The sequence below is a fragment of the Helobdella robusta genome (assembly GCF_000326865.2).
Source record: "Helobdella robusta unplaced genomic scaffold HELROscaffold_36, whole genome shotgun sequence".
Lineage (NCBI taxonomy): Eukaryota > Metazoa > Annelida > Clitellata > Rhynchobdellida > Glossiphoniidae > Helobdella > Helobdella robusta.
The window spans coordinates 1,547,007-1,567,693 of record NW_008704742.1 but is presented as its reverse complement, the minus strand read 5'-3'; the positions used below and the strand labels follow the sequence as shown (position 1 = coordinate 1,567,693).

Here is a 20,687-nt window from a genome sequence, read left to right as displayed (position 1 = left end):
AACGAAGAATCGCATCGTAAATCGGTTTCGACAGCGAGTATCATTACAATATATATATATATATATATATATATATATATATATATATATATATATTGTAATGTAATATATATTGTAATATATATATATATTCAGAAGTTTTGCAATTTAGATACAAACTCAACGATACAAACTCAACAATGCGGAAAATGCGGTGATATTTCTTAATAACTGAATATAAGACAGTCTGAACCCAAATATATATATATATTTTCCGCATTGTTGAGTTTGTATCGTTGAGTTTGTATCTAAATTGCAAAACTTCTGAATAGTTAAACCAGGTTGAAATTCCTATTGGCTACCATCAAATCTATTTTTGGCACCGATAAATTTAACTTATTATCTGAACGTAATGGCAAATGATGAAACGATCTTAGCCGCACGATTTTGGATTGACCAAAAACGATTATTCAATTGGTTTGAAATTCTGTAAAAAATGCTGTTGCAGTAATCTAATTTTGAGTGAATGTATGCGTGAACCAAACACTTCAAGGTTTCATCATTGACTGATATTTTACTAGTGTGCGAAGTTGATACAATCTTTAATCAACCAAAGTGCTATCAAAGTGCCAGTAAATGATAACAATAAAATTAGCACAATAAAACATAACACAGAAGCAATAAAATGTAACACTCAAAAGTTATTACCCCGAACGAAGAAACCATATCAATTACTAAAGAAGACAATAAAATCAACAAAGTCACTGATAACAATGAATGCAAATCACAGAAACAAAGGCTTGGGTTGTACAAATTTTTTTTATAAACTGCAAAAGTAATGGGTTATACAAATTTTCTATATAGACTGCTACAAGTTCTGAAGATGATTGTAAAATCGAAATAGGACAATATGATGAATACAATAAAATCAATAAAGTCAGTTATAACAATGAATGCAAATCACAGGAACAAAGGCTTGGGTTGTACAAATTTCTTAAATAAACTGCAAAAGTAATGGGTTATACAAATTTTCTATATAGACTGCTACAAGTTCTGAAGATGATTGTAAAATCGAAATAGGACAATATGATGAATACAATAAAATCAATAAAGTCAGTTATAACAATGAATGCAAATCACAGGAACAAAGGCTTGGGTTGTACAAATTTCTTATATAAACTGCAAAAGTAATGGGTTATACAAATTTTCTATATAGACTGAAACAAGTTCTGAAGATGATTGTAAAATCGAAATAGGTCCCATACAGTCGAAAGTAAATTGGAAAACTGTATATTATTCTTACATTAATAAAATAAATAGTGACGACAAGAATTTAGTTAGAAATATTGAGAATAGTAATGAAAACTATCCAACGCTAGATATTCGGTAGATTTCCTAAATTACTGCATTAATTATGGTCTTTTACCAGCATATATATATATTATATATACCAGCATATATATATATATATATATATATATATATATATAAAAGACCAGTATATATATATATATATATATATATAAAAGACCAGTATATATATATATATATGTATATATATATATATATATATATATATATAAACAACACAACAACTCAAGTTTAGACGACGTTTTCTCCTAAATCGAGGGTTGCCGTTTGGCTACCTATGATGAAACCGAAATACCCCTCAACGCCATTCATCATAAATATTTTATTGGCTAATTTTTACGCAGGACGCCCTTCCTTACGCAACAACAGTTATAAGCGGTGGGCCTAGCCTTTAATGATCCAACATCACTCACAAGGCAGTGAGGGTCAGTTTAATGCCATAACCAGGATATATATATATCAATCAATCTTCGAGGTAGGACGTTGTTTTCTTTGCCATCAACTTTTTGCGCCAAATTAGACGATCAGTTGTATCCATTTCATTTAAATTTAGAGCTTTCATGTCTTGCTCGATTGTTTGCGACCAGGACTTCTTTGGACGGCCTTTGGGACGTGTGCCAGGTACTTCAACATCTGCAAGAGAAGTTATGGCACTGTTTCCACTTCGTTTGACATGACCAAACCACCGCAGACGGTGTTGCCGGCATTCGTCCTTTATATCATCTAAACCAGCACGACGCAGTATTTCGGTAGATTTGATGTGGTCTTTCAGACTAATTCGTTGCATCCATCGGAGCATTTTCATGTCGGTTCGTTGAAGTTGTTGTTCCAGTTTGGTTGTCATTGGCCATGTTTCTGCACCATATAACAACACCGGACGTATCACAGATTTATAAAGTCTTGATCGTAGTGGTAGTGGGATGTCACGCCGCATCAATATAGAGGCAAAGAGATGCCATTTATTCCAGGCTGTACGTATGCGTGCTCGAACGGCAGCTTCAGCTGTTCCAGTACAATCCAGAACATTCCCTAGATATTGAAACGATGTGACTTTCTCTATTTTAATGGCTTCAAAAACAGTGCTATTTCGAATTTGTTGTTGTGGATTGATGCAAGCAGGACAAACAAAATTGGACACTTTAGATAAAGTACCAATTATTTTTGAACAACGTTTGTGACACCACTGGTTACACTGCTGACACTTGATTGAATTGTTACCTACACCAGCTTTACAAACTGAACAGGGCCAGTAGCTGTGGATTGGATGGGTTCACCAGTGTTCATTGCTTTGGTTTTGCTGATGTTGACTTTGAATCCATGATCGGCGAGTCTGGTGTTCCAATCTTCAAACATCTGTGCTGCATTCTGCTCAGACGTGGCTGTTAAAACGATATCATCAGCATATACTAGATTCCAAATGTCACCAGTGTGTATCGGTTTTGTGATTTCTTCCATCACAGTTATAAATAACAGTGGACTGAGAATCGAGCTTTGGTGAACTCCAACGCATATGTCAAATGCATCTGTGTTTCCAACCGTTGTGCTGACAAAAGTCTTAGTATTCGTATACATTTCCATCACAAGTCGAACAAGATATTCTGGAATGAATTGTCGACGTAGACTCCATCTGATTGCTTCACGGGGGAACTCGATCAAATGCTTTTTCAAGGTCTACAAAAATGTGTAGACTCCGCTAAAAAACCAAATTGATAATTTCCGATTGTGATGCACGACGTTAATCTTCTCTCAATGATTTTTTCGACAATTTTCAGGGAGTGTTCTAACAGACTTATACCCCGATATGATAAACAGTTCAATGGATCACCTTTGCTTTTGTATAGCGGGACTGTCATGCTATAGTTCCATTCCGTCGGCATTGAGCAATTTCTCCAGATTTCACGGCAAAGTTGTAGTAACGTTTGGATACCTGCAGTACCAGATACTTTGATAATGTCATTTGTGAGTCCCGAGGGCCCTGCCTTCATAGCTTTCAGAGCTTCTGTAAGCTCCTCTAAAGTGATGTCTGGAATCGGACATTCGATGGGTGGAGCGTCAAAGTTAACATTGATGGGATTTGTTTCGTTTAACAGACGATTGAAGTATTCTCTCCACTGTAGCTTGATCTCATCTTGTTCAAGAATCATTTCATTTTTGTCGTTTTTGATACATGAGGCACCACCTATGTCTTTTTTCGTACGCTTTGCTTGTTTTGCTATACGATACAAAGATTTCATTTGTTCACATTTGCTTTTAGTGAGCCACTCTCTGCATTGATCTGTCCGAGCCAGTGCAACTTGACGTTTTGCATAGTTGTTCTTCTCACGGAAAATTTTATGGTCATCTACAGACTTTGATTTTTGCCATCGCTTGTATGCAACTTTCTTTTCAGCTATTGCATTTTGTACACTGTCATTCCACCACCAAGTGTCACGTTCATGCTGACGTTTTGTACCAGTTTTCCCACAAACTGTAGTTGCAACGTTCATTAAAACGGTTTTGTATGTACTCCAATCTGTACTGGCTTGCAATTGGTGGTCTAACTGTGTGGCGACAATCTGTTGAAATTGTTCTCGATGAATATTGCTTATCAGCTTCCACGTTTTGATTCTCCGAGGCATTTGTTTAGACTTATGTTGTGACAGTTCGACAACCAGGTCAGCCACAAGGAGTCTATGTTGGGCGACACATGATTCGCCTGGTATAACTTTGACGTTTTTAAACAGCCTTCGGTGTGGTTGCTTAACAGCAAACAAATCAATTTGCGTGGCTGATGGCCCACTTTTGTATGTTATGAGATGTTCCAACCTCTTTCTAAAATATGTGTTCAGTAAAGAAATCCCGTGACTTTCAGCTAACTCAAGGATGCGGTTGCCATCTTCATTCCGTTTTCCATAGCCAAAACCTCCATGTACGTTGTCAAAACCATCTGTTTTCTCTCCAACGTGGCCATTGAGATCGCCTCCAATCAGGATTGTTTCAGATTTTGGTATTGTTAAGATGGTGTCAGAGAATGCAGTCCAGAAGTCATTTTTCATTTCTTCTGATTCGCCTGTCTGTGGTGCGTATGCAGAAAAAATAATCATTGTTTGCTTTTCTATGCGAAGCTTGATCCACATGAGACGTGAATTAATCCTTTTAATATCCAGTACTTCTTGGGCTAGCGGTTCTCTGACAAAAATTCCCACACCATTTTTGGCCGTCTTTTGACCATTCCAGAATAGTTTATATTTTTCTTTGTGTGAGTTGACATGACAGACACCATTTGATTTCCATCGGATTTCCTGAAGGCAGCAGATGTCAATCCTTCTACGCTCGAGCATTTCTGCGATTTCCATGCTGCGGCCAGTCAGTGATCCAACATTGAGCGTTCCAAGTCTAAGTACCATAGAGGGGCCATTCTGAATTTTTCTGCAACATCCCTCCGTTATTGCATACTTCCCAGGGATTCTTGGCACCCCTTGACCACTTAAGGCCTGCTAGGGGCCGTTGTTTTTCTTTCTGATGGCATAGAAATAATTTGGGGAAAAGTTTTTTACGACAACCACCAGTTATAAGCGGTGGGTCTAGCCTTTCGCTCAAAAGCACGCTCAAAAGCACGCAAGGCAGCGTGGATGCAGTTAAAATATTTTCAAAGTAACTTCAAACGACTGCTCCACTGAGGCGGTTACACAAACACTGTGGACCACATGGACACTTCCAGCTGCAGTTCACTCCGTACATCCCTTTGTCTCAAATGTTGAAAATGCTGTTGACAATATATATATTGTCGTCATTATTTATTTTATTAATAGAATATATATATATATATCGAATATTTAATATATTTGAATATATATATATATATATATATATATATATATATATATATACATACATACGAACTCATTCTTCGTACACAACATATATATATATATGATGCACCGAAGTTCGGCCCCGGCTCCGGCCCCGGCCAAAATCCTGCTTTTTTTTCAAATCCGGTCGAATCCGGCCCCGGGCGGATTTGGGGGCCGGATTTAACCCGATTTAAGCGTCTATCAAATTTTAAAAATGTTAGAAATAGAAAAAAAATTTTATTGAATTCAATTAATTTTATGTCAATAAGTTAATGGCTAAGGCTAAGCTAAAGGCATACATGACACATAATAACAACATCACTAATTGTGAGGTGATCTGGACAATTTTCTTTATGCTATAACATGGGTTATGCATAAATTATAAGTGTAAAAGAACTTGTGCACGATGATATGATGATAATAATAACAATAATAATAATAATTAATAATAATAATAATAATAATGATAATAATGATAATAATGATAATAATGATAATAATGATAATAATGATAATAATGATAATAATGATAATAATGATAATAATGATAATAATGATAATAATGATAACGATAATGATAATAACAATAATAATAATAATAATGATAATAATAATAATAATTAATAATATTAATAATAATAATAGAAACGATATTCTAATTAATTTCGCGCTTCAAATTTGTGACATTGTTGGTTGCCATCTTGACAACGGCCACGTAGCATGAACAATCGTATAATTTCAAATATTTTGTTTACTAATTTCAATGAACCTTTGCGTTTTTATTTCGTTACTTTTATTTTATTTTAATATATTAAAAAATACAACTAATTAACTATTAATAGAATTTATTTAAAATATATATTGCACTGATGATGACTTTACGTCGAAATAGATCTATATGCATAATTTTAATAATAATATAAAAAAAAAAATAAATAAACGATTATAAAAATGGATCTTGCTTGATTAATTTTAACAATTAAAATCATAAACGATTATAAAATGGATTTCAACATTTTGAATAGACTTAATTGTAAAGAACTAGTTCAAAATATTAGAAAATCAACCATAAAACTTGTTAATGCTGAATCGTCGGTGGATTTTTTGAACAGCTATATATATATATATATATATATATACATATATATATATATATATATATATATATATATAAAGATATATATCTATATATCTATATATCTATATATATTTAGAGAGAGAGAGAGAGAGAGAGAGAGATACATAAGCACATAATTTAAGAACATGGTATGTTAAAGGTTAGGTATACATGACACATAATTACAACATCACTAATTGTGCGGTGAGCTGGACAATTTTCTTTCTGCTTTAACATGGGTTATGCAAATATGCATAAATTATAAGCTGATCTTTGTGTACAGAATTTGGCGTATCACACAACTAATTCATATATTTGAATTAAATAACTATTTGCTTGGTGTTATTTTTTGATGTTCAACATGTAGATAACCGTAAATGGTTATCCGAATAATCCGAATGAATCATCATCAGTGCGGTTAAGTTTATATTTATTGAATAGGAATATGGAATTTGCAGAAATAAGGCCATATTTTGATTCCGAATGAATCATCATCAGTGCGGTTAAGTTTATATAGGGGATCGGAATATGGCCTCATTTGCAGCATGATTTCGGAAAATAAGTTTATTTTGAATTTTAATAAACTCAACGTTCATCTTTGGTGAGAAAAATTGAAAAAACGAACTACAAACACATATTAACGCCAAACATTCGGTAGAATTTATAGAATATTGTAAAACTTATGGTCTATTACCAACATATATATATATATATATATATATTAAAAATTATATATTATTAATTAAAAAAAATTTATGCAAATATATATATATATGTATGTGTGTGTGCGCTTGTGTGTTTTACACTACTTGTTGAATCTGACAATATTTTTCTAATATCATTATTATTATTATTATGAAAAAAAACATGGGCGAAGACAAAATGTCCCTATGCCCGCGACTCAAAATTAACTATAAAATTTTAACACATAAACAATGTACATGATTGCTTATGTTCTGTTCATACATAAAGATCAAACAAAAATAAAAATATAAACAAAAATGTAAGAGAATAATTTCTATTATTAATTCAACTACCTATATTTTATATATATGTATGCAAACATTTCTTTATAAAAATTCTAATTTCAACTAATCATATATATTCTTCTCTCTTAAAAACAATCATGTCAAAACAAACATTTATATTATCCAAAATCTATAAACAGCATTCACGAATAGCCATCCTTCAACTCCGCTCTCCAATCGTATTTAAATTTAGCATTCATAAGAAAATCATCCAACTTTTTTTTAAACTCATTCAAATCTCTGCAATTAACAACATCATCATTCAAATTATTCCAAATATTAATAGTTCTATTAACAATGTAAATTTTTCTCAAGTTCGTATGGAATGTCAGTGCTGTTAGCCTCATCTCATGTCCTTTTGTTCGTCTGGTGGCTTTTAATATTTCCGGCAAGCTTCGTTGATCCTTTTCATTCAACATGTTATCAAATCACCTTTTATTTGTCTGTATTTTAGTATTGGTAATTGTAAAAATCTTAATCGGTCCTCATATTTCATTCCCTCACAGTCCTTGATCATCCTTGTTGCCCTTTTCTGAACCTTTTCAATTGCTTCTGTTTCACGTATTGTCCATTGTAACCACACACTTCCTGCGTACTCCAACTGGGATCTAACTAAGATCTAATATTAATATTATTATTCACTTTTAGATAATCCTCATAGGTTATTACAACAAACACACAGTGTATAAAAAATACATGTGCTCTCTTCAGATTCAAACCAACACTCTGCACCAACATTGCCATGCACCTTAACCATTACACCATCGCGCCGTTTAATGTTTTAATAATATATAATAACAGACCACGATCGAAAAAGGGTGTTTGTTTGGAAGATTTGTAATAATAGTAATTGTTATGAAAAATACAATTTAAAAAATGATTCATCGCGTTTACTAACATGATAAATTTGATTTGATTTTTTCTTAGCAATGTTCACTGCAGAGCACTAAATGGTATACTTTGCTGCAGACAATGTATATAAAGAGTAAACCGGAAATCCAATTGGGTCTGTACATTGATGATCGAAAGCAAACAGGAATTATGAGTTAGTTAATTTTAATAAATCGGTAAATTATTATTATTAAGTGCTTAATTGTTAATTCTTCGGTGCTATTTTACTGATATATATTCTTTACGCTACTTCATTTCACTAAAAAAACAACCAAAAATAAAGAAATATAACAAGTGCATAACACTAAATAATTTACTGATAATGTATACATTTTCTTGTTTGATTGTTCCTATATATACCTTACGTAATTATGAGTTTAGAAAATAACAAAAATTATCTTTTCATTAATAATTCAAATGAATTTACGTTATTAAAAAGTGTTCTAACTTACAAAAATATTTTGATAAAAATTCCAATTATCTGAAACATTCCTGATTGGAGGCGATCTCAATGGCCACGTTGGAGAAAAAACAGATGGTACATGGCGGTTTTGGCTATGGAGAACGGAATGAAGATGGCAACCACATCCTTCAATCTGGTGAAAAACACGGGTTTTGTTTACTGAGCATATATTTTAGAAAGAGGTTGGAACATCTCATAACATACAAAAGTGGACCATCCAACACGCCAATTGATTTCTACGCTGTCAAGCAACTACTCAAAAATGTCAAAGCGAATCATGTGTCGCCCAACATAGTCTCCTTGTGGCAGACCTGGTTGTCGAACTGTCACAACATAAGTCTAAACAAATGCCTCGGAGAATCAAAACGTGGAAGCTGAAAAGCAATATTTATCGAGAAAAATTTCAACAAATTGTCGCCACACAGTTAGACCACCAATCGCAAGCCAGTACAGATTGGAGTACATACAAAACCGTTTTGATAAACGCTGCAACTACAGTTTGTGGAAAAACTGGTACAAAACGCCAGCATGAACGGGACACTTGGTGGTGGAATGACAGTGTACAAAATGCAATAGCTAAATAGAAAACTGCACACAAGCAATGGCAAAAATCAAAGTCTGTAGATGACCATAAAATTTTCCGTGAGAAGAACAACTATGCAAGACGTCAAGTCGCACTGGCTCGGACAAATCAGTGCAGAGAGTGGCTCACTAAAAGCAAAGGTAAACAAATAAAATCTCTGTATCATAAAGCAAAACAAGCAAAGCGTACAAAAAACGACATAGTTGGTGCCTCATGTATCAAAAACGACAAAAATGAGATGGTTCTTGAACAAGATGAAATCAAGCTACAGTGGAGAGAATACTTCAATCGTCTGTTAAACGAAACAAATCCCATCAATGTTAACTTTGACGCTCCACCCATCGAATGTCCGATTCCAGACATCACTTTAGAGGAGTTTACAGAAGTTCTGAAAGCTATGAAGGATGGAAAGCTGCAGGGCCCTCTTGACTCACAAATGACATTATCAAAACATTTGGTACTGCATGTATCCAAACGTTACTAAAACCTTGCCGTGAAGTGTGGAAAAATTGCCGATTGAATGGAACTATAGCATGACTGTTCATCATAAGTGTATGTTAGATCACTCCCTGAAAATTGTCCAGAAATTATTTGAGAGAATATTAACGTCGTGCATCACAATCGGAAATTATCAATTTGGTTTCAACATTTGCAATTCACATCATTCGGCAAATGCAAGAGAAGACAAGCATCAACAACTATCACACATTTTTGTAGACCTTGAAAAAATTCCCCAAGAAGCATTCAGGTGGAGTATACGTCGACAACTTATTCCAGAATATTTTGTTCGACTTGTGATGAAAATGTATACAAATACTGTGACTCTCGTCAGCACAACGGTTAGAGACACAGATGTATTTGACATCGGCGTTGGACTTCACCAAGGCTCGATTCTCAGTTCACTGTTATTTATAACTGTGATGGAAGAAATTACAAAGCCGATATGAACTGATGACATTTGGAATCTAATATATGCTGATAATATCGTTTTAACAGCCACGTCTGAGCAGAATGCAGCACAGATGTTTGAAGATTGGTACTTTATCTAAAGTGTCTAATTTTGTTTGTCCTCCTTGCATCAATTCACAACAACAAATTCGAAATAGCAATGTTTTTGAAGCCATTAAGATAGAGAAAGTCACATCGTTTCAATATCTAGGAGATGTTCTGGATTTTACTGGAACAGCTGAAGCTGCCGTTCGAGCACGCGTACTTGCAGCCTGGAATAAATGGCATCTTCTTGCCTCTATATTGATGCGGCGTGACATCCCACTACCACTACGTTCAAGACTTTATAAACCTGTGATGCGTCCGGTGTTGTTATATGGAGCAGAAACATGGCCAATGACAACCAAGCTGGAACAACAACTTCAACGAACCGATATGAAAATGCTTCGATGGATGCAACGAATTAGTCTGAAGGACCACATCAAATCTATCAAAATCCTGCGTTGTGCTGGTTTAGCTGATATAAAGGACGAATGCAGGTTTTGTCATGTCAAACGAAGTAGAAACAGTGCCATAACTTTTCTTGCAGATGACCTGGCACACGTCCCAAAGGCCGCCCAAAGAAGTTCTGGTCGCAAACAATCGATCTAGACATTAAAGCTCTAAATTTAAATGAAATGGATACAATTGATCGTCTAATTTGGCGTAAAAAATTGATGGCAAAGAAAACAACGTCCTACCTCGGGGAACTGGGTCTCTGGACGCTAAACGAAGTTTGATTCATTGATAAAAATTCCAATTATAGTGTATGTTTGGTCTCAAAATTAGTTCTTTTGTATTCATATCGTCTTAAATTATCTCCACTGAAATAGTAACGCAATTAAAGTTACTCATTCAAATTGAGCCAACATCTGAAATAGAAACGTTTTTAATGTGACCCATCATTTAAAAAGTTTTCCGATAACTTTAAAGGTATAGACATTTTAATAATGAAGGTATGTTAAAAAAAAGTTACCGGTTTATTATCGAATACTTCTTCTTTTTCGTACTTTATATTTTCAGGACATTGTCTTTATTTCTTTATTTGCTTTTATTGATTACCATGAACTTTGTTTTGTTGATGTTAGTTTGTAAGCCTTCTCTTTACTTTCAAAAACGATTATGATTGTTTCAGTTTTTCCAATGAGTACTTTCAATAACCAATTTTATAACGATTGTGCAGTTTTTCCACTGAGTACTCCAGGAAGATTTTTTTTTCTTATGATTATTATAGAGTAACAACACCTTTCTTTATTTTGACAAAACTAGTCATCTTGTTACCAACTTTCATCGCTGCTCTTTGGTTATTGATAACTCTCCTGTCTTTTCCATCATTCTCCAAATTTTCCAATGTTTCCATACGTTCCATACGACGAATCATATAAATTCTTTTTTCATTTCATTTGCTCGTTCAGCAAAAAGAATTCGTTTCTTGTGCCACAATCCTCGACAAAATCACACTGAACATTTAAAATTTCAGATTTGATTTTGTAATTCAGATTGTTATCATTTTGTAAGATTGTTCGATGTATTATAGATCTTCATGAATTTCGAATTTCATATTTAGATTTATTTCCGTCTTTCGTCAGTAACTGAAAACGATTCCATATTTCAACGTTATATTTAACCTTCGTCTCATCGTTTTGTAACTGCTTGACAAAATTCAAAAGTCTTGTTGTCATTTCACTTTATTTTTTTTAACTTTATCCTGCTTTTACAAACAACTGGGGTCATGGTCACCGCCACAATCAGCTCCAAAGTAACTTTAGCATTTTGAAATCAGTGATATATTTAATCAAATTTCTTACTCTTTTTAGTATATTTTCGCCTGGGTGATTGTCAAACCTGGTGTTGGTAATTTCAATCAAATTTACTCTTCTTACATTTCTTTCATGTATCCTTGAGAACCAGCCACGCCATTAATTTTTCTGGACCAACTTTTGCAAACAGGTCACCCACCATAATAACTTTTTGAGATTTACATGTTTTTAAAGCATCATCAAGATCTCTCTAAAAAGTATCATGGTTTTCACTGTTTTAAGACGTTGGCGCATAAATTGGAATAACAGTTTGGTTGAACTGTTTTGTGTGTACTTTATTCAACAAAACTCTATCTGTCACCGCTAAGAAACCTTCTAAATGTTTAGACCATTCATTCATTCATTGTTCCTATTCCTAGTTTGTGTGAATCAGTTCCAAAGTAGATTAAAGTTGCCTTTTTCAAAAGTAATGATCTCATTTTTTCAATCGAGTATCGCTCAAACCTAAAATGCTGAGATTTATTCTCCTCATTTAATATTGTTTTACGTTCTCAAATTTTATATTAACGTTCTAACGTTCCATGTTGCGTAGGTTCTAGGTTTTGCGCTTTTAGGGTCTCCACCCAGCATTTGAGTTTAGATGCATATCTTTTTTCATCAGCTGTGTCTGTCAGTAATTTGGGAAAATCTCCAGGAAAGACTGTTTGATGGTAAATAATTCTGAGCTGTGGCATGTGCTCAAACTCGTCTTTGTCCGCTTGTAACTTATCTGGATGCAATCGTCGTGGGGTTGTATGATTTGGTGGTCCTGTGGTAGGGTAGATGGGTTAGTTTTCAGGTTAGGGTTAGGTTATAAAAATAGTTTTCAAGAAATTGGTTCTAGATAAAATGCATTCATAACAATTTCACGTATTTTTTGATTTACAACTTACATTAATCAGTCGGTGATCCAAATACAATGTCTGCAGCTTATTAGGATCAATTTCCGAGATGCGGTGACGAATACAACAAACCTCCTAGTATGGACTTTTTTTCCTCATAGGTGAGGTAAGAGGCCCAAGTACAAAGGCAAAGCGCCTTTAATAATGAATAATGTAATAAAAGTCCAACAATGATACCAAATGATTTCGATTTTAAAGTTTTATCGGGAGAAAGTAACGCACATTATTCACTTAAAATGTGTCTTTAAAAATGTAAAAATTGGAGATAAAATCAGTTTCATCATAATTAATAACATTATCATCGTTATCGTCAATATCATCATTATCAACATGATACTAGTTTCCGAAATAACAACAACAATCAATCACGGTTTTGGCAAATAAATCAAGGAGTTCCCGCAGTACATGCATTATGAGTCCACTTTTTACATTCTTGGCATTGCATCCAGTTCACGAGATTTGCTATAAGAAAATTGATCCCCACATATCACACATGGCCTTCTTCCTCAGTACTTGATTCAGTCAGGGCGATTTTTTTCATTTTAACTATTCTTTCTTATAGTGGTTTCATGTCTTTTGTACAAGTTTGTTTTGTTTTTAGTTGTATTTTTTGTTTTAATCTTCCTAGTCAATTTTGCTTCAGTTGACATAGCTTTCTCTTCGAGTTCTTTCTTGAATGGTGAAGAAGTTATTAACTTTGATGATTCTGGTTCACGTTTCTTATTTCTGCCACCTGATATCTTTGGCAATGGAGACAAATTTTAATCACATCTTATTAATTTAACTTATTATTAATAAAAGATCAATTTCTTTAAATATTCAAAATGCATTATTTTATTATTTTGACTCACCTTGTGGATCATGATTGTTGAGGTCATGTGATGACTGATCCAGATTAGTCTCAATCTGCACACCAGATGTTTTCTAAAATTGAAATTGTAGATAAGTGACAGCTGCTTGATAATCTTCATCAGAGAAAATATTATTAACAAATGGCCATAGTCCACAAGTCTTGAATCCATGAACTGCTTTTTCAGGAGTTGATGTACGAAGAAATGCTTTTTCAAATAAACCAGCTGTATCATAAAAGCTGATTCTTTTACTAGGGTTTGACACTGACCAGTTATTACAAGCCACATTATAAGCACCTTTTAGTGATTTAAGTTATGTCTTGTCAAGTGTTGCTGTTTATTAGTACTATGTTAATGTTAACATATAAGTAAATGTTAACATGTGTAGCCTTTGCTACGTGCTAAATTTATAGCTGTTATGGCTGATAATAAAATAATCTAATAATCTGTCATCTAATAAAATAATAGTAGGATTTTTTTTGGAAGCGTTTGAGCATTTTGAAAAATGTTTCAACCATTTGGTAAATAGTGCTGAATCAGTCCAACCATTTGGACTAGTGTGTCCAACAGATTTTGGGGGTGCTCTTCTAAGTAAAGAATCAGTCATTCTTTGGCGAAGGTATATGAACATGGGTGACAGGAAATTGAATGCACAAATGACTGTTGTTGTTGAACCACTTTCTCCACTATTGATTTTACCTACAGCTCTTTTACCTTTTTTAGCAACAATTTTAACAAATTTACTTGGGATATGCACATTGGTTACACCTGTTTCACCTATATACCATATGTGGGAAGAAGTACAAGAAATGTCAATGAGCAGTTGTTTATAAACTTCAAATTATCAACGACGAACATACACAGCGGGTATGAATACGCCTATAAAACCAGGCATCATACACATGATAGGTGGAGATCTTTTTGTATTCGAACCTTGTCACTTAACCATTGAGCCATTTGACAGCCAAAATATTTTTTTTTTTTTATTTTACATCAATTTTACTAAGACATTAACTGATTTTGATTGTATTTTGAAATATTTTTTACTCGGTAGTGAAATTATGAAAAATTTTTCCAGTACGTTTTAAAACATAAAAATAAAGTAAAGAAATACAATTACTTTGACTGATTTTGAGTATTTTTCAAATATTTTCTATTTATTAATGATAATAATGTGAATGTATGATACAAAACTTTTAAAAAGTTAATGAAAGTGCTACAACTTACGTCTCATGTCTGATATTGACATTTGGATAAACGAAAAAAAAAATTAAGACCCTAGTGTTTGGTATTATGAAAGCCAAAAATCACAATATTTCATAGTAGAGTTACAGCTTCTTGCTTTTGATTAAATTTAATAAGAGCTGACCAGTGCTCTGCAAATTTTTTTTTACCTCACAGACTGGTTTAAATTTGAAGGGCTTCACGAAACAACTAATTATATAACCAAAATACCATGAAACTATAAATAAAAACCTAACCTTAATCCTAAATATTTCTAACAATTTTAATAATTTGGAATTTAATTTACTTCGTTCAAATAAAAACAAAGCTTTTTTAACAATTTCTGCAAACTTTCACGTGTTTATTGTATCACAGTCAACCTTCCATGCTAGAGTTGAGCATGAGAACCGAAATTGCGGTTTTCATGGGATTCTCATGGGAATAGGTGAAACCTTATTTTTGGGAATGGGAATTTTACGGATTATAAAATCTATATTCGGGAATTGAGAATGATGATCGGAAATGGGAAAAAATAGGGAAAACATGCAAAAAGTTATAAATATTAAATTTTATCAAATGTCATTCTCTACGCAACTCAACACATGTTCGTGTGCGTTAACAAAGAAGATAATTGCGTATCACTCGTTTTTAAACAGTTGACCGCGTTTACGCATTTTTATCTACCAAGATATTTTATACAATTTTAATGTTTTTAGAAGTTATTATTTATTTTTTCAAAATCAGTATTTTTAAAAATTTAATTAGATATTGTTGACCAACCGAGATCGTTCAAGCCTATACTGAATGCTTCAACCGGATGTTATGAAATAGGATCGGTAGCTTCTGGAACAGAAATCCAATTCGTTTTTTCAGTGGTCGTTGCATTGGCTGCTAATTTAACTCAAGTGAGTGGTTGGATATATTTTTAATGACTTAAATTTCAGAGTAAAGTTGGATATATTTTTAATATCTAAAATAAAATTTTATGTGACATTCAGTAAAATTCTAATAATTCTAAATAAGCTGGAGTTTAAATTTATAGTGAATAAAAAAAATAAATATAGTAATTTGCAAGTAAACTACACGTAGGTAAAAGGACTTAAATTTTTGGTTTAATAAATATTTTGCGCTTATAATTTAATACAGTTTTTTTTAGAGTAACTATGTTTTAACTGATTTTAAAAAAATTGAGTATGATGAAAGTTGAGTGTTAAAGCCGGAAGAACTTTAAAATATCCGACTTCGGATATTTTTTATCAAGAGTGTTATGAATTTGAAAAAAAATGTATTATTTTTTTCGAAAAATTTTTTTTAACATCGTATTTTGTAAAAGATGAATTGAAAACGTCTAGCGATATGCAATCGTTTTTTATACTGAAAATAAGAGCTAATAAGGTGAATAAAATCACTTTTTTTTCAGTATGTTTTTAAAATGAATAAAAAGTAATTTTGCCAACAAAAATTGATTGGTTTTAGGTGTTTTTAAAGTATTTTTTATTTACTAGTTATATTTAGTTTATGATGTAAACGTTGAAACATTTTTATTAACGTTTTATTGATTCAATGTTGGCACGATAAGCAGAGGTGAATAGGTAAAAAGACAAAAGTATAAATTAAAATAAGTCCATAAATAAATGTACATAATAAATACCATATGTTTATGAGATAACAATTTTAAAAAGCGTATTTTAATACTTAATAAATCGATCGCTCGATGTATAAGAAATTAATTTTACTTAAAAATGTGTGAATTTATTTGGAACATTAAAAGTTATGCAAAATAATATTTACGCAAATTGTTTAACATCATTTTGTTTACATCTGCAAACCGGTATCAATAGTTTCTGTGTTTTGACAAATTCCTAAATTTTAAAATTTTCCAGTTTTATTGATTCAATGTTGGCACGATAAGCAGAGGTGAATAGGTAAAAAGACAAAAGTATAAATTAAAATAAGTCCATAAATAAATGTACATAATAAATACCATACATATGTTTATGAGATAACAATTTTAAAAAGCGTATTTTAATACTTAATAAATCGATCGCTCGATGTATAAGAAAAAAAGAAGTTGTAAGAGATGTAGAGATAATAAACTTTTAGGCATGTCAAAAGAAAAACGGAAAAGTGCACAATTTGAACAACCTAGAAAATCTAAAAAGAAGATTTGTTTTTTTCGACTTTATGTAATGTTGTGTGATAAACACACCAAGGCTCATATTGCTTTTATATCCAGGAATTGGAATGTTCGATGTAATTTTATTATTAACAATTCAATAATTAAATTCGTTTAATTATTATTTGCTTGATAGTGATAATTTTCCACGGTACTATATATGGTAAAATAGTCTGATTCATATAATTTTTATTTATTAAATCTTTTTTTAAATACAGTTGTTACATGATGACAGTATCGTTGATGCGTCATCCGGTTACTTTTTTTACTACAACCTCATTGATTTAGATGTAACGACAGAGGTATTTTATGATTTATCTAATCCAAAATTTAAAGTAGATCGAACCTATGTCAAGATAATAGGGGATTGTAATGATGTTAAAAATTATTTCAGTGAAATTGAAAATTTTGAAGTTGGTATACTTTTTTTATTTCACGCGTAAATTTTCCAATCGATTTTTAACATTTTAAGCTTTATTGTTTATTAAACAGAATCTGTTGAATCTGTGCTAAATGTATTAATCAAATCTGTTGAAACATGCAACATGTAAAATGTATCAATCAATCAAAAACAGAATTACATATAATTGTTATGACTACTTCAATACTCGAAAGGCTGTTGTGCAAATCGCGCTTAATTATTTTCATTTAATTATTATCTTGATTCTATGTTTCCACTACAATTATTTGTTAAAATGAAGCTAGATCAAAATTTGTCGTATATAAGCACTGCTCGAGTTAATGTAAGAAGTTGGATTATAGAGTTGCGCTGGAATGTATTTATTGGCGATTATGCGACATCGGCCATATTTTTGAGATTGTTATTATTATTATACGTAGAGTTTATACAGCGCTCATTCAAGTTCTCATGAACGCTTTATCCCACAAGTGCGCTCGTATTCTCTTTCTAAAGACAGTCTCATCAACTTCATTGGTCTTCAATTCTGTTGGTAAACTATTCCAAATCAAATTACCGCAAAACTTCTTGAAGCTGTCGATGACTTAGCCCACGGTATCAGAAGATTATTGTATTTTGAGGACCTTGGGATTTCGGAGCCGCACCTGTGAAACATCGCTTCACCATCACCAAAACTTTGGTAGCCAATGTAACTTACAAAAAATTGGAGTTACATGAGCAATGAACAAAACTGCTCGGTTTTGTACTGTATATATTGTATATTTTGTATATATTGTTGACTTCGGGCATCTGCTCAGCAAACTGTTGCATAGTCGACTCGACTGACCACGAATGCATGGATCAATGATTTTGTTTTGTCCAAATCAAGGGAAGCTCTTTTTCGGCCAATCAGATGAGTTAGTGCTGTCTCAGTCGAATGATGCTTGTGCATACGGCATCAAGTTCTGTTTGTCCAGTCTTCGTACTTTTTCCATTAACGTCGTACATTCTTGCCATTAACTTAGACAAAAAAATTTGGAAACCGGTCTGTAATTGCCTGGAAGAGATACATCTGACTGGGGTTCCATTAACAACGTAACAATATCACGCTTGGCCAACCGGAAAAATTTTGTCTCATAAAGATGCATTCACCATGGCAGTTATGAACGGCAGAATATCTAAAAACTCTTTGACAACGTATGTTGGGACAAAATCACCGAAGCAGATCGTTGTAAACTTTTTCTGTGCAATGTTCAAAATTGTCCAACACTATAACAGCTAACTTTTCGATTACCGGAAAATCATAATGCCGAGTCGCTGCTTTTACTTTATCAACCATGTCTTCAAAGTATTTAAGAAAATCTTTAGATGTGAGTTCCGCCGTATTTACATTTTTATTCATCATCTTGTTCAAAGCTGAGAAGGATTGCTTTTGCAAGATGCCATCTGATTTTGCCAATAACCATTTTTTTTGTCTATCAGCAACATTTTTTTGTCCTGCAGGGCATCATACCAATTTTTTCTACCATCATCACACCCTCTGTCTTACGATATTTCTTTTCCAACCTCCTATATACCATCGTCTAGTCTGAACACAATCTTCATCAAACCAAGGAGTTACCGGACACAATATACTAATTAATCAATTCACCTTTTTAATTGGTGCATATTCATTTTCCAAACGTCGTAACTCCGTAACATAGCATTTTATCAAATCGTCAGCGCAGGCATCATCAGCCAGTGATGTCGTCATCAAGGAACTCCTAAATGCAGCATTGTCATATCTCCTCCAACATCGTACTAATTTTGTTATTATGTATGGTTTAGCTTTGCGCATGGGGCACAGACACGTCACCGGGACATGGTCTGAAAATTCTCCTGGTGTTCCCACAGTGACATCCGTTATTTCGGACCCGATGTAGCGGCCACAAAATCCAATGTTCCATGCTTAACGTGAGTTTCACCGTGCACGAACCTGACCATATCAAATGTTACAAGGAATTCTTCCATCCGCCTTGCATTTAGGTTATCAACTTCCTTTAGATGAATGTTAAAATCACAAGTTTACAACTAATTAATCAGTAAAATTTAAGTTTGAAAACTTATTTAAACAGCAAAAACAACTTTTAACCAATTTCTATTACTACGCTGAGAGCTTGATACGCTTGCTCAAATACATAATTAATAACTCCGTCCTTGAAAATTATTCACTTGAACAATAAACTTTTGAGACCACTTAAAACAATTTGAAGCAAGATTAAAATCAAGTCTACAACCAAATAATCATTGATTTTAAAAACTTATTTCAATTTTTTAAACAACAAAAACGATTTTGAGACACCAATATTCCAATAATATAGCGCACTTCTCGTCACACGATTTGTCAGAAGACAAGCGCAATGTAGTAACGCTAACTAGACTAATGATTTGCTGTTTCTATTACTGTTGTCATTTAACAAGTCTGTGTTTGAAGCAGTTGTGTTTATATATTAGAAATCAGTGAACCTACGGTAGATTGAATAGCTTGAAGATGGTGTAAGTTCCAATACTGGTGTCAGAAGCGGATCTTTGAAGGCGGTTTTAAACGAAAGTGACGAGCGATCCTGATGAGTTCTATTTTCCGAATCCTGTATATCTTTCCGAAGCCTTCAGTGATAGCCGAAAAACGAACAGCCACGAAATGAACCGCACCTAATGAAGTAAAACAGGTCCAAGTGACAATCGGGAACAACGCGGGTAAAAATTAATAGCGTAAAATGTTTGACCTGATCGAACCAGCAACAGCTATATAAAATCTTCATTCTTCTATCTTCTTCAACAGCGGCTTCATTGCTGACGGAGAGGAGTTTTTTATTGCTCCATTTTGATTGATAAGAAAAGACGTCAACAACAAATGTTACAACATGCATCTATGCTATATGTCTATTGTCTAGTCGTTCTACACCTCCTAAACTCAATAAAAAAAAGCACTTGCTTCAAGTGCCAACAAAACCAACAAAACTAAAAAAGGATTACAACGTTTACCTACAGCTAAAGGCTCCGTAACAATAAAAAAACCCAGCATGACCTGATGGAAAATAAGGCAT

The 20,687-nt window shown here is 33.0% G+C and overlaps 4 protein-coding genes across 4 annotated transcripts; 1 reads left to right on the top strand and 3 right to left on the bottom strand.

The window, feature by feature from the left end:
* Window positions 1-3,938: 3,938 nt before the first annotated feature.
* On the bottom strand, window positions 3,939-4,736 carry HELRODRAFT_83315 (hypothetical protein; the record flags this gene model as incomplete). Its single annotated transcript, XM_009023484.1, has 2 exons — window positions 3,939-4,054; window positions 4,196-4,736. Coding segments are annotated over 2 exons (657 nt in total), but the record flags the coding sequence as incomplete, so codon positions are not given.
* Window positions 4,737-13,495: 8,759 nt separating this feature from the next.
* HELRODRAFT_176162 (hypothetical protein) lies at window positions 13,496-14,092 on the bottom strand (the record flags this gene model as incomplete). Its single annotated transcript, XM_009023483.1, has 2 exons — window positions 13,496-13,693; window positions 13,805-14,092. 2 exons carry the CDS (start codon window positions 14,090-14,092, stop codon window positions 13,496-13,498), a joined length of 486 nt encoding a protein of 161 aa, XP_009021731.1.
* Window positions 14,093-15,550: 1,458 nt separating this feature from the next.
* On the top strand, window positions 15,551-17,647 carry HELRODRAFT_176161 (hypothetical protein; the record flags this gene model as incomplete). The annotated part of the gene is made up of 3 exons (XM_009023482.1): window positions 15,551-15,632; window positions 15,794-15,933; window positions 17,423-17,647. 3 exons carry the CDS (start codon window positions 15,551-15,553, stop codon window positions 17,645-17,647), a joined length of 447 nt encoding a protein of 148 aa, XP_009021730.1.
* Window positions 17,648-18,062: 415 nt separating this feature from the next.
* Window positions 18,063-20,687, bottom strand: HELRODRAFT_176160 (hypothetical protein; the record flags this gene model as incomplete). Its single annotated transcript, XM_009023481.1, has 4 exons — window positions 18,063-18,205; window positions 19,515-19,638; window positions 20,367-20,433; window positions 20,626-20,687. The coding sequence occupies 4 exons, from the start codon at window positions 20,685-20,687 to the stop codon at window positions 18,063-18,065; spliced, it is 396 nt and encodes a 131-aa protein (XP_009021729.1).